The 14,431-nt window shown below is 45.1% G+C and overlaps 1 protein-coding gene across 2 annotated transcripts in view; it reads left to right on the top strand.

Moving 5' to 3' along the window:
• The first annotated feature begins 1,272 nt into the window (after positions 1-1,272).
• LOC141145542 (cytochrome P450 2C20-like) overlaps positions 1,273-14,431 on the top strand; it is a 95,615-nt gene continuing 82,456 nt past the window's right edge. The window contains exon 1 of one of the 2 annotated variants that reach the window (XM_073632308.1): positions 1,273-1,361. In XM_073632308.1, the coding sequence (XP_073488409.1) occupies positions 1,276-1,361 (86 nt within the window). In that variant the 5' untranslated portion in view covers positions 1,273-1,275. Of the gene's footprint in view, positions 1,362-12,812; positions 12,948-14,431 lie in introns of those variants that run through there. The other variant, XM_073632310.1, reaches the window with a different exon arrangement.

Here is a 14,431-nt window from a genome sequence, read left to right as displayed (position 1 = left end):
CACTGCACATCAACCTGAACACACCATCCCCACCGTGAAAAATGGTGGTGGCAGCATCATGTTGTGGGGATGCTTTTCTTCAGCAGGGACAGGGAAGCTGGTCAGAGTTGATGGGAAGATGGATGGAGCCAAATACAGGGCAATCTTAGAAGAAAACCTGTTAGAGTCTGCAAAAGACTTGAGACTGGGGCGGAGGTTCACCTTCCAGCAGGACAACGACCCTAAACATACAGCCAGAGCTACAATGGAATGGTTTAGATCAAAGAATATTCATGTGTTAGAATGGCCCAGTCAGAGTCCAGACCTAAATCCAATCGAGACTCTCTGGCCAGACTTGAAAATTGCTGTTCACAGACGCTCTCCATCCAATCTGACAGAGCTTGAGATATTCTGCAAAGAAGAATGGGCAAAAATGTCCCTCTAGATGTACAAAGCTGGTAGAGACATCCCCAAAAAGACTTGCAGCTGTAATTGCAGCGAAAGGGGGTTCTACAAAGTATTGACTCCGGGGGGCTGAATACAAATGTCAATTTGCATTGGAATCGCACCTGAACCACCGAACGAAATCGCACCAGACCAGACTTTGAAATCGCACTGCAAACCGCCCTGAACATAGGTATTGGTTTCATTACTGGAGCATTTGCACAAGTACAAGTATTCCTGCAAATTCTTAGTATCTGCAGCGATACCAGTATCAGCGCAACCCAAATAGATTTATTTTAAAAAGGCTAAATGTGTTCTTAATGCATTGTCTTCATGACATGAGTCTTGAAAGATTCACTGAAAAATGCAGTTTCCTGCACAAAATGCATGCTGCAAAAGCACCATGCGATTTTCTCTGCAGCCGCATTTTAGAAACGGTACAGGGACTTTCTCGCAGCATAAAATGCAGGCACAGCAGCCCATTAAAACGATTTGGTGTCATGCCCGTGCACCAGGGGCGTGCAAAGCCGTATAGATGTGAACCGGGTCTAAAGAAAAACCAGTGTTTCCCAGCTAAGGGCCCATTCACACTGAAAGCACTTTGACAGACAGTCAAAACACAGCGATAATCCTGTCTGGCAGGAAACATCCCTTGTAATAGAACAAAATCATGACAGGACCTCTTAAATATGAGATCTGGGGTCAAAAAGACATCATATCTCATATTTACACTAAAATACAATAAAAAAAAAAAATGAAGGTCATTTTAAAAAAATAATATTAAATGGCCCTTTAAGAACTATGGGCTGAAGTGAAGTTTTGACGTTGTCTCCGCCCTGCGATGATATAGAGATGGGTGGGGGCCATCTTCCCCTCACTCGTCTCCATACCCAGCAAGGACAAGGATCCGATCACCTCCGCCGCTACCGACGGCTCCGGTAAGCGCCAAGGGGCACCGGAGCATGGCGGGAGAGGGGGGGGCGCTCTCCCACCGCCGATAAAAGTGATCTCTCTGCGGATCCGCCGCAGAGACCACTCTTATCGGAAAGCAGACCGCCGGCCGAAGAAGAGGATACTGGGGTTGTGATAGCTGCTGCCATAACAGTAGCGACGTAAAACGACGGCGGTGGTCTGGAAATGGTTAATGTGCATTTTATTACCTTTTTGTATCACATGACCCTCCCTTCTAGATTGTAAGCTCTAACGGTCAGGGCCCTCTGATCCCTCCTGTATTGATTTGTACTGTAACTGTACTGTCTGCCTTCATGTTGTAAAGTGCTGCACAAACTGTTGGCGTTATATAAATCCTGTATAATAATAATAATAATGTACAGCCCATTAATTTGATTAGGCTGAAATCACATCGCACCATCAGTAGTGTGTGGGCTACTTCTAAAACGCACAGCAACCTGGATCGCATGGTGCTTTGGTACAATGCTATCCAGTGCAGGTATCAGCACCGTGTTTGCTACCTGCGTGTGCGATGTTGTTCCAGTGTGAAAGTTTCTGCATCCGAGTTTTGACACGTTCTGGCACATTATTAAGGGTTTCCTTTTATTTTGCAGTGCACTTTTAATGCATTTTGCTGCCTTCCAGTATTCAGTGCAGAAAAAATGCAGCATAATCTAATTTCTTTGACTGCACTGGGATGTTACTGCATCCCTTTTTTTATGCATTCCAGTGCATTTTATTTTCTAAAGTTTTCTAGGTTTTTTTTTTTACTGCAATGCGTTCTTTTGCGTTTTTGATGCGTTCTAGTGCATTTTTCCCCCAATGTTTCCTGAGTTTTTTTCCCCGTAACGCCTTGCCGTGCGTTCTTGATGCATTTTGCTGCATTCCAGTACAGTTCAATACAGTTTTTTTTTTTTTTACTGCACTGGAAAGTTTCTGCGTCTGCGTTTTGATGCATTCCGGTGCGTTTTTTTTTCCCTTATTTTTTTTTTGCCAAGGTTTCTCCTTTTTTTTTTTTTGTTTTTTTTGCTGTAATGTGTTGCGGTGCGTTTTTAATCCGTTTTGCTGCCTTCCAGTAATATGTAGTGTAGAAAAAAATGCAGCAAAATCTCATTTCTTTGCACTGGAATGTTACTGCATCTGCGTTTTGATGCGTTCCAGCGCGTTTTTTTTTTTAACTGAAATGCATTCTGTTTCGTTTTTGATGCATTCTAGTGCATTTTTCCCCCAATGTTTCCTGAGGTTTTTTTTCCCCGTAATGCGTTGATGCATTTTGTTGCATTCCAGTACAGTTCAATGCAGAAAAAAATGCAGAATGTTCTATTTTCTTTTTTTATGCATTCCGGGGCATTATTAACATGTTCCAGTGTGCTTTTTTTTCCCTTGTTGATTTTTTTTTTTTTTTTTTTTTTTTGCTGTAATGTGTTGTGGTGCTTTTTTGATGCATTTTGCCGCCTTCCAGTAATATACAGTGCAGGAAAAAATGCAGCAAAACCTTATTTCTTTGCACTGGAATGTTACTGCATCTACTTTTTGATGCTCGCAAGGAAGAGAATTTTGTTAGGGATTATAACGGTGCCACATATAAACAGGTCCAGAATATAAGGAATGTCCAATCACCACTTGAGCAGTCCTTCTCTGAACCTTCCTCTGAAACCGGGGGAACCTGGGAAGCTCCCTGGGCTTTCCTTCTCCAGGTAGGATACAGGCCTGTGAGGACCTGGTGATCCACATCTTGTAGGTGGGGTCCTGTGCCTGTAACCTGCCCCTGGTGACAGCTAGCTTTGTCGGGACCGGAGATGGGGCAGGGGCACAACAGGGTTGTTTTAGTGGAGTTGTTGCCTTATCTGCATTTAATTAGCCTTAGAATCTGTATAATTCAAAGATGTTTGGGTTTAAAGGGATGAGTTGGCAGCACTAGGGTAACGGACCTCTCTCCCTGCTCTTCCCTGGGTATATCTGCTGGCAGACTCTCAGCTTCCTGAGCGCTTCCCCAAGTCCACTCCTCTTCTGACTCGCTCTCTGAGGACCACTCCTCTTCTGACTCGCTCTCTGAGGACCACTCCTCTTCTGACTCGCTCTCTGAGGACCACTCCTCTTCTGACTCGCTCTCTGAGGACCACTCCTCTTCTGACTCGCTCTCTGAGGACCACTCAGCCTCCTCTTCCAGACTCTCAGCTTCCTGAGCATTTACTCAGGTCCACTCCTCTTCTGACTCGCTCTCTGGGGACCACTCAGCCTCCTCTTCTAGGGGCCCAAACTCAGCCTCCAATCAGGGAGACCCCCCCCAATCTATTTCACCACCACTGCCACTCCCCTCTGGTTCACCTGAAGAAGCATGGTCCTCAACAGCTGGCTCCTTCCAGGTGGGGCTTGACAAGGGTGGACTTCAGCAGCTGGCTTCTCTACTGGCATATCTCAAGCTGATGCCTAACTGACTACAGGCCTGCACACTACTCACCCCTGAACTCCCACCGGCTGGCTGGGATTCCGTTTTCCAGGCACAATCCTGATGACAGGTCCACAGCATAGGTCACTGGTGGCAGGTTGCTGGGCATCAGCATGGTTAAAGGCTGTTCACAATGCCCACGATTCAGCCAGGCTTCGACCGTTGCTGTAGGTTTCCTGCATCCAGGGCATAACAGGCACAGCTTCTCCATACTATTGATCATACCAAGAGCGAATCCCCCTCAGTGCTCTAGCCGCACCCTGGTAGCCACCAAACGGTATCTCCTGTCCAGTACCTGCATGTCAGCAAGGCTTACGAACAGGCTGTAGGTAACCCGCCATTATGCACTCCTCCATGGTTTTCCTGTGCTGAACAAGCTGGGCTCTCTTTGCAGGGTGGTTCCAGCCTCAAGCTTCCAGACTAGTTGATGCCAACAGTCCTGATAAGCAGACCCGCTCCCAAGCCGCACTCTGTAACCCCTTCCTCTCTGGACTGGACTTTGCAGGCACTAATACCTTCCATATAGTCACTTCGCATGCACTGATACTTGCAGGACTTGTTAAAACATGCCCCTTGACCCCAGCCAGGGCTGAACAGCTGAGCGTAGGCAGCAATAAAAGTCTGCAGCGGTTGCTATGGACAACAACAGTACATGTCTTACTGATTTCAGCAGGATCTTGACCTACTCTTATTTCAGCTGTGGTTGAATAGCTGACAGACATAATCCTGTAGGATCCCATCGACCCACCTCGGTTGCTATGGGTAACAGCGGACACATCCATGCACATTTTACTGGTTTCAGCAGGATGTTCCAGCACACAGTCACTTTCACCAGCCATGATCAGACAGCTGGACATTTTGTAATCCATGGGCACGATCACTTGCCGTGGTTGCCATAGGTGATAGCACACAGCACAGTTCTCACTGATTAGGGCAGGCTCTGGTGTAGCACAAGTAGCCATCCCAGCCTCAGTTAGGGCAACTGGGTATGCAGTATAACTGGTTGGCAGCAACCTCAACATGGTTGCTATGGACAACAGCACTTGAACACTATCTTGACATTCACAGTTCAGCAATACGCAATCCCGGCTTCCCACCATTATCTCCCCTGAGGATTTTAAAACAGCAGGGTACAGTCTCTGGCTAAATGATCTCCGGTTGCTAGGGGCAATGGTCATGCAGGGTACCATGGGAAAATCCAAATGTAGCACTATAAGATGTAGTTGCTGAAGGTGGGCTCCCCACTGATGCACAGCCAGTCACATAGCATTTCCTTCTTATGTCAGACACAAAAATCAGTCCCTTGGCTTGTTTAGTGTTTTGTTTTTTTAGGGAATGATAACTTGCATGGGGTAGGGGATTATGGGATGCCCAACTTGAAAACTGTCCATAACAGAACCATTGATAACTTCCTTCATATATACAGATACCTCTTCTTCCTTCCTCCTGCACAAACTTGGTTCCCTTTGTTCAGCACCTGCTGGCTCAATCCTAGAGGGACTAACAGTATACCTTCTGCCTTCCTGTAGACACTGATCTCAGTTCTACCACCTGCAGAAAATGCTAGCCCATCTGGCTGCTTTCTCTTCACAGTCTTCCTGACTAACATACACATGGAGACTTCCTAGGGCAAGGTTAGATGAGGACTGGGCACACCGCTGTCTTCAAAAGAGACCTTCTACAGCTGACAGTCTCTCCCCTTGTCTGTCCCTGCACTGTGCTGCTCTACTCGCTCTCTCTCCTTGCTCTCTCTGCTGCCTCTCCAGTCATGATCCCTCCAACTGCCTCCTATGGTGGGATCCTTCCAGGTGAGCCACCTGAGCTCCAGTCAGAGGTAAACTCCCCCCACCTCCCCAGTTAGGGGTCCTTCAAGAGCCACCAACAGCCTCCCACAGCACTGCTTCATCTTCCACCCGACACCCATGCTGACATAGCACATGTCTATTTAAAGGCTCTTTAGTTCCCTGCCAGGCCCCCAACCTGGGTATTGGCTAAAGGCCCCTAAATATTTAAGGCAACCCCCCTCCTAGCTTCCGCCCTCTATTTTTCCAGAACATTCTCCAACATTCTAGAAAACAGGGGGAGGCACCAGAGAGCGTCCAGGATGGGTCATCCACCCCTGGCCTCATTTAAGATTAAGCGAAGGAATTTGTGAAATGCGTCAATCATGCTCCCCTCTGTGTGTGTCATGATGCTGTTGCTGTAACCATTTTTTGATGTTGGATGTTTTTTACACAATAATAAAAAGTTTTTTTCCTATTTTTGGAGTGAGGTCATTTTCTTTGTTCTTTCAATCACTGGCCTCTAATAACCCTGACCCAGATTCAGTGACTCCAGTGGTGGAACTACAAGGGTTGTAATTGGACCCTGGCATTCCACCACCCAAGACAGCAGGAAGGGGGTCGCTGCAGAACATGTGAGAGGGCCCCACTTACACCAAAGACGTGTGACTTGCTGTGACCCCAAAGTCAGAGAAAAGTAGTGCAGGGGCCCTTTTTTTTTTGCTATGACTTGACTTGCATTAATTAAGACTGTACACATTGAAATTAATATGTTTTGACTTGTCATGTGTTATAAGTCGCAGCAGTGTGGGTCCCACACTTAGGTAGTGAAAGGCTCTGGGCTTGGAGGGAAGGGCCCCGGCTGGGGGTCAGGGGGCCCTTCATGGATTCTTGCATCGAGGCCCTGAAGGTTCCAGTTACGCCTCTGGTCTTTTTTATTTTTAAATAAATAAATTAAATAAATATATATTATATACACATACAGTGGGGACGGAAAGTTTGTTATATTGCAGCCATTTGCTAAAATCATTTAAGTTCATTTTTTTCCTCATTAATGTACACACAGCACCCCATTGACAGAAAAACACACAATTGTTGACATTTTTGCAGATTTAATAAAAAAGAAAAACTGAAATATATCACATGATCCTAAGTATTTAGACCCTTTGCTGTGACACTCATATTTAACTCAGATGCTGTCCATTTCTTCTGATTTGAGATGGTTCTACACCTTCATTTGAGTCCAACTGTGTTTGAATATACTGATTGGACTTGATTAGGAAAGCCACACACCTGTCTATATAAGACCTTACAGCTCACAGTGCATGTCAGAGCAAATGAGAATCATGAGGTCAAAGGAACTGCCTGAAGAGCTCAGAGACAGAATTGTGGCAAGGCACAGATCTGGCCAAGGTTACAAAAAAATTTGTGCTGCACTTAAGGTTCCTAAGAGCACAGTGGCCTCCATAATCCTTAAATGGAAGACGTTTGGAACGACCAGAACCCTTCCTAGAGCTGGCCGTCCAGCCAAACTGAGCTATCGGGGGAGAAGAGCCTTGGTGAGAGAGGTAAAGAAGAACCCAAAGATCACTGTGGCTGAGCTCCAGAGATGCAGTCGAGAGATGGGATAAAGTTGTAGAAAGTCAACCATCACTGCAGCCCTCCAACAGTCGGGGCTTTATGGCAGAGTGGCCCGACGGAAGCCTCTCCTCAGTGCAAGACACATGGAGTTTGCTAAAAAACACCTGAAGGACTCCAAGATGGTGAGTAATAAGATTCTCTGGTCTGATGAGACCAAGATAGAACTTTTTGGCCTTAATTCTAAGCGGTATGTGTGGAGAAAACCAGGCACTGCTCATCACCTGTCCAATACAGTCCCAACAGTGAAGCATGGTGGTGGTAGCATCATGCTGTGGGGGTGTTTTTCAGCTGCAGGGACAGGACGACTTTTTGCAATCGAGGGAAAGATGAATGCGGCCAAGTACAGGGATATCCTGGACGAAAACCTTCTCCAGAGTGCTCAGGACCTCAGACTGGGCTGAAGGTTTACCTTCCAACAAGACAATGACCCTAAGCACACAGCTAAATAAGGAAGGAGTGGCTTCACAACAACTCCATGACTGTTCTTGAATGGCCCAGCCAGAGCTCTGACTTAAACCCAATTGAGCATCTCTGGAGAGACCTAAAAATGGCCGTCCACCAACGTTTACCATCCAACCTGACAGAACTGGAGAGGATCTGCAAGGAGGAATGGCAGAGGATCCCCAAATCCAGGTGTGAAAAACTTGTTGCATCTTTCCCAAAAAGACTTATGGCTTTATTAGATCAAAAGGGTGCTTCTACTAAATACTGAGCAAAGGGTCTGAATACTTAGGACCATGTGATATTTCAGTTTTTCTTTTTTAATAAATCTGCAAAAATGTCAACAATTTTGTGTTTTTCTGTCAATATGGGGTGCTGTGTGTACATTAATGAGGAAAAAATGAACTTAAATGATTTTAGCAAATGGCTGCAATATAACAAAAAGTGAAAAATGTAAGGGGGTCTGAATACTTTTCGTCCCCACTGTAAATGCCCCTTCATTAATGTTGGAATGCTAAATCAGTATTCATAACCACTAGGGTGGGCAGGTTATAATATTTTTATTTGTATAATTTTAGTCTTTTGGTGTACATAGATTTTATTTTTTTCTTTCATAAATACCACATTGTTCATGTTGGAATGGTAGATCACTGCAATGTTTATAACCAGTACGGTGGGTAGAATTTTTTATTTTATTTTTTTTTTTATCAAGTTTGGATAATTGTATACTCTTTTTTATTTATTTATTTTTATTTTTTACATTGAATATATATTTTCTTTTTTCATAAAATGACCAAAGTAATGCAAAACAATTTGGGGTACAGAAATGAAGAAAAAAGGGGAGGGGGGTAAGGAGTGCAAATATTCACCTGAATACAAGAAGTTTTTTGCACATCTGTAATATCATCTGTAATATCACTAGAGTCCAGGTAACAGAGGCTCAGCAAAAAAAAAAAAAATCTTAGGAGCGGAGTGTATACCGCTCCTTTACCGCTCCTGCCCATTGAAATCAATGGGACAGCGCGGCTACACTGCCAGCAAAGCGCCTCTGCAGAGGCGCTTTGCGGTGGTTTTTAACCATTTCTCGGCCACTAGCAGGGGGTTAATACCGACGGTAAAGCGCCACTTACAATAGCGGCGCTTTAGTGCCAACGTTGCCCCTGCCCCAGTGTGAAAGGGCCCTAAGATATGAGGAAAAAGTACACTACACTGAAAAAGTTTCAGTGTAGTGTAGTGAGACCGTGTCAGTAATCTTGACATTATTGTATAGCTAGAGTTGGGATAGTTCAGATAGTGTATCCGTGGAGTGTGTCTGTGTAGTGGGAGTACTCAAATTAAAGTGCACCAAACACCTCTTTACATTGATTAAAGTGCATCTACATACAGATTTAAACTTCTTCTTTACATTTGCTTATAAGCACCGCCCCCTCCCTCCCAATAATGTCTGGGAGGATAACAAGGAGAGGCAGACGTTCCCTTGGCACTGTAAGGGGGCCAGCAACAAATGTGTCCACAGGCAAAGGTGGACGTGGTGGTCAGTCCTCAGGCAAGGCATCATTTACTCTGTTAAGTGAGTTTGCCCGTGCTATCCAGCCACAGCATGCAGAGGAGGTGGTGGACTGGCTTACTAAACCTTCCTCATCCTCTGTCATGCAAGCAGAGACAAGTGTGCAGTCCCCTGCAGTTGCCAGAGTGGATAAACCTGCCTCCTTGTCCACATCTGTTCCTGCCATAGCCCAACCATCAGCCATTGAGGAGTCAGCTGAGGTATTTGACCACAACGTCAGCCACTTGCTCCTTGATGATGCCCAGCCATTACTGGATTCAGATGTTGGTTCTGTGCTTGAGGATGATAGAGAGAGGGAGGAACACTGGTAGACATGGTAGACAAATTGGCATTCATGTTCCCAAAGCCGCAGGGTATTGCCAAGTTGTCTCCAGTGGTAATGATGAAGATGGAGGAGATGGGGATGATGATGATGAGGTCATTGATGCGACTTGGGTGCCAGATAGAGCAGAGGAAGAAATTGAAGGTGAGGCGGCACAACCCCAAGGAGGCCAACATCAAGAAAGAGTAGAGAGCAGCCACCCTATTCCATCACATTCTGCAGCTGTTATCTCCCAGCCCACTCCCCAAAGCTCAGCTGTCTGGGCCTTTTTCAGCACATCTGCAGCAGATTGCACAGTTGCTATCTGCAAACTGTGTCTCGGGTACATCAAACGTTGCAAAAACACCAACCATTTGGGTACCACATGCTTAACAAGGCATTTAACGTCCAACCACTCAGCCCGTTGGCAAGAGCACCTAAAAGTCACACAAAAGGGGCACAAATCTGTCCCTCTTCCTCCTCCTCATCCTCCACCTTGCCCACTTCAGTCTGCCCCTTCTATACCGAGTCATTACCTTTCAGCAGCCTCCACTGACATGTTGGGTTGATGGTATAGCATAGGGTGTCCCAGGTCCTAGCAGCAAATCTGCCAGTAGCACACCACCAGCTGTAGACTGTAGCCGGCAAATTTCTCTGCCCCATCTGCTGCAGCAGAAAAGAAAATACAGTCCCTGCCACCCATGTGCCATGTTGGCTCTCCAACTTCTGCCTTTCAGCCTTGTGGATTCTGCCCCTTTCCGTGAATTCGCACAATGTGCTGTACCACAATGGCAGGTTCCCAGACGCTACTACTTTTCACATTAGGCCGTTCCATCTCTCTACCATCACATGGAAGGGAATGTTCTGGCATCGTTGGGCAAGGCAGTCAGCCGTAAAATCCACCTGCTGACATGTGGTCCAGCAAGCATGGACAGGGATGATATATTTCGTTCACAGCACACTGGGTAACGCTGCTTGCAACTCAAAAGCATGCAGGACAGGGCTCGGTGCTGCAGCTTGTTGTGCCCCCATGTCTCCATACAGTTGGTGGTGATATTGCCAGACCTGTGAGCTCTACCACCTCCTCCTCCTCCGCCACCTCCATGCCCTCCTCTGCAGAATTGTCCTATGAATATCAGGTACCCCCTAAACGTTCAAAGGGCTATTCCCAGAGTCAGGCTAAAAGGTGCCATGCAGTGCTTCAGCTGGTGTCTTTAGGGGACAGGAACCACACCAGAGCAGAGATTCTTGCAGCTCTGCAGGGACAGGCCCAGAGGTGGTTCACACCACGCCAGCTGGAGCCAGGAATGGTGGTGTTCAATAATGGCTCAAACCTCCTGTTACTGGTTGGCAATCCTCCTTGACCACCGTCATAAGGGGAAGGTCTCAGAACTCATTCCATCCCCACAGAGAGTGCAGAAGATAAAATCTCTTGAGGACACGTTAAAGATTTTATTGAACGTTTTTCCTGACTCCAGTAGGTTACAGTGTCGTGTAAAACTTAGTTTTGAGTCGTCTTTTAGTCAAGAGAGGAGCGTTGGAGAAGGCATCCGCCTAAGTGAGGCATTTTTTTAGTTTTCGCCGCCCAGGGCTGTCAGCTTCCACATCCCATTGCAGCATCTGTATCACATGGTGGACGATTACCTTGGGGCCAAAACAGAGATGAAGAGCTTTCCAGCTAACGATCCACTGACTTACTGGGTCATGAGAATAGATCACTGGCCAGAACTTGCCCAGTGTGCTATTGAGTTGTTGAGCTGCCCTGCATCCAGCGTGCTTTCAAGAAAGGCATTCAGTGCTACAGGAGCTTTCGTTACTGATCATAGAACGCGTCTGTCCACAGACTCCGTGGATCGTTTGACTTTTATAAAAATGAATCAGTCCTGGATTACCAGCTATGAAGCCCCTGATGCCGATATCACTGATTAAGTCTTTTTGGGATGTGGAATCTCTGCAGGACTTCAAGGCTGCCTACCTTTGAGGGTGTTTAATCATTTCATCTGGAAGAATGTTTTTGGTATAAGTTTCATGGGCACAATTAACACCCAAAGACCAATTTTCAGCACTTGTTTGACAGGTGCATATCATTGCAATTTTTTACAGCAAGGCCAATTCTTGCTTTCATCAAGGGTACCTCTAAAGGGTTACGGTGGGAAGTCGCCCCCGACACCCAAAGACCAATTTTTACGCACCCGTTACTTCTATACAAAGTCAAAGTGACACTAGAATGTATCCAGAAAATCTCTAATCTTGTTCCCAGTGCACTACATTGTGGCCTCATCGTACACACTGGTTCTCCAGCTGTTGCTGAGCAAAATAAAGGCAGCTTGCAGGGAAAATGTGTTTTTTATTTATTTTTTTGGCTTATTAAATGCAATTATTGCTGCAGCAGATTGTAGACATGGTACAGATCTGTCACTTTACAGGTAGACTAAGGGGACCCACCCAGGCACTATATCTTAAAGATTTTTTCATTTTTAGGCTTTCACTTTAAAAATCAAAAAAACACTGCTCATTTAAAAATGATGTTTTTCATAATCTTTGTTTTTTATTGATACATGTCCCCCAGGGCAGGACCCATATAACCATTGTATGCCCAATTACTTGCATATAATCCTTCACAATGGGCACTTTTGATTTTTGACGTTCGGGTCCCATTGACTTTAATGGGGTTCATTATTCGGGTCCAAACTTTCACGGTGTTCGGAAGTTCTGGTGCGAACCGAACAGGGGTCCGTTCGGCTCATCCCTAATGGTAGATTAGCCTATACAAATAAAACCAATGTTAAGTCAATTCGGTGTGAATCCTAGCCTATATTTTAAGCAAAAAAGTCAGGTTGAAGGCATTGTTTGGCTTTTTTTTTATTGGTGTGCATACTGTATATTTTATATATATTTTGTTTGTTGCTTTTGCATGCATATTTGTCCCCTTGTTCATGTTGGAAGGGTAGAAGAGTGCAATATAGTCTACAATCACTTGTTAATGTCCTAAAGGTAGATCAGTGCAATTATGTTTATAACCATTATGGAGGGAAGGTTTTATTTTTTCATTTGTATCATGTTGCTGTAGTTGGTTACCTCTAGAGGGAATTTGTGTAATTGGATCATCTACCATTATGTATAATATGACTTGGAACCTAACTAACTAAAGAGTTAAGAGAAAAGGGGCGGAGGAGACAAAGGGCGTATTGTACGCAGAGGGCTTCTAGGGTGACGTTTCATAGGTCACTCCTGAGAAAATCATTAGGGGACGAAACGCAATGAGTAGGCGGGGCTTGGGATGTCATCAAGTTAGGGAGAGATTTGTTTATCAGTCGCAGAAGACCAGGAGGGCATAGACTATACGGGCTATATGCATGCTGAATAAAAAGTGCTGCTTGAGGACCACCCAATGTGAGTTTTAATGCTTTTTTTTATACATAAAGTGTTGAAGGATTTTACATTATGCAGTTTTTCCTAGCTGTCCTTATGTTTAACTGCAAATGTTCCTAATGCAAAACTATTGGATTTATACCTGCAAATGCTTTTTGACCTTTGTCAGAAATACCTGCGGGGGGGGGATGGGGTTGTTGGCACAAAAGTAGATTGAAATAAATTGGCACATACTGTATTTAGTAATGAGTCAGAACTGATTCGGAGCACTTGCTGCATGAATCCTGCAGGATAAGAATACAATACAAGTGGATTACATTGTAACTGTTTGGGTGCTATACCTGTGTTTTTGCTTTTTCCACAGTTTGGTTTTATGTGTATATTTACAGGGCCTTGCAAAAGTATTTACCCCCCTTGGCCTCACAACCTGGAATTAACATGGATTGTTTGAGGATTTGCATAATTGAATTTACAGAACATGCCCACAACTTTGAAGACGTTTTTTTTTGTTTTTATTGTGAAGCAAACAAAAAATAGGACAAAATAACAGAAAAAGTCAATGTGCATAACTATTTACCCCCCTAAAGTCAATACTTTGTAGAGCCACCTTTTGCGGCTATCACATCTCCAAGTCGCTTTGGATAAGTCTCTATGAACTTGCCACATCTTACCACTGGGATTTTTGCCCATTCCTCCTTGCAAAACTGCTCTGCTCCAGCTCCTTCAAGTTGGATGGCTTGCACTTGTGAACAGCAATCTTTAAGTCTGACCACAGATTTTTTTATTGGATTGTGGTCTGGGCTTTGACTAGGCCATTCCAACACATTTACATGTTTCCCCTTAAACCACTCAAGTGTTGCTTTAGCAGTGTGTTTGGCGTCATTGTCCTGCTGGAAGGTGAACCTCCGCCCTAGCCTCAAATCACACACAGAGTAGTACAGGTTTTGCCCAAGAATATCCCTGTATTTAGCACCATCCAACTTTCCCTCAACTTTGACCAATTTCCCAGTCCCGACTGATGAAAAACATCCCCATAGCATGGTGCTGCCACCACCATGTTACACAGTGGGGATGGTGTTCTTTGGGTGATGTGATGTGTTGGGTTTGCGCTGGACATAGCGTTTTTTTGATGGCCAAAAATTCCATTTTAGTCTCATCAGACCAGAGCTCCTTCCTCCATACATTTTGGGAGTCTCCCACGTGCCTTTTCGCAAACTCAAAACATGCCATTTTGTTTTTTGCTTAAAGTAATGGCTTTCTTCTGGCCACTCTGCCATAAAGCCCAACTCTATGGAGCGTACGGCTTATTGTCGTCCTATGTACAGATATTCCAGTCTCTGCTGTTGAACTCTGCAGCTCCTCCAGGGTTACCTTAGGTCTCTGTGCTGCCTCTCTGATTAATGCTCTCCTTGCCCAGTACGTGAGTTTTGGTGTGCGGCCGTCTCTTGGCAGGTTTGCTGTTGTGCCATGTTCTTTCCATTTTGGTTATGATAGATTTGATGGTG

The sequence above is a fragment of the Aquarana catesbeiana genome, linkage group LG05 (assembly GCF_042186555.1).
Source record: "Aquarana catesbeiana isolate 2022-GZ linkage group LG05, ASM4218655v1, whole genome shotgun sequence".
In the NCBI taxonomy this organism is placed as follows: domain Eukaryota; kingdom Metazoa; phylum Chordata; class Amphibia; order Anura; family Ranidae; genus Aquarana; species Aquarana catesbeiana.
Note: the sequence above shows the minus strand (reverse complement) of the source record. Positions and strands in the feature narration are given on the sequence as shown.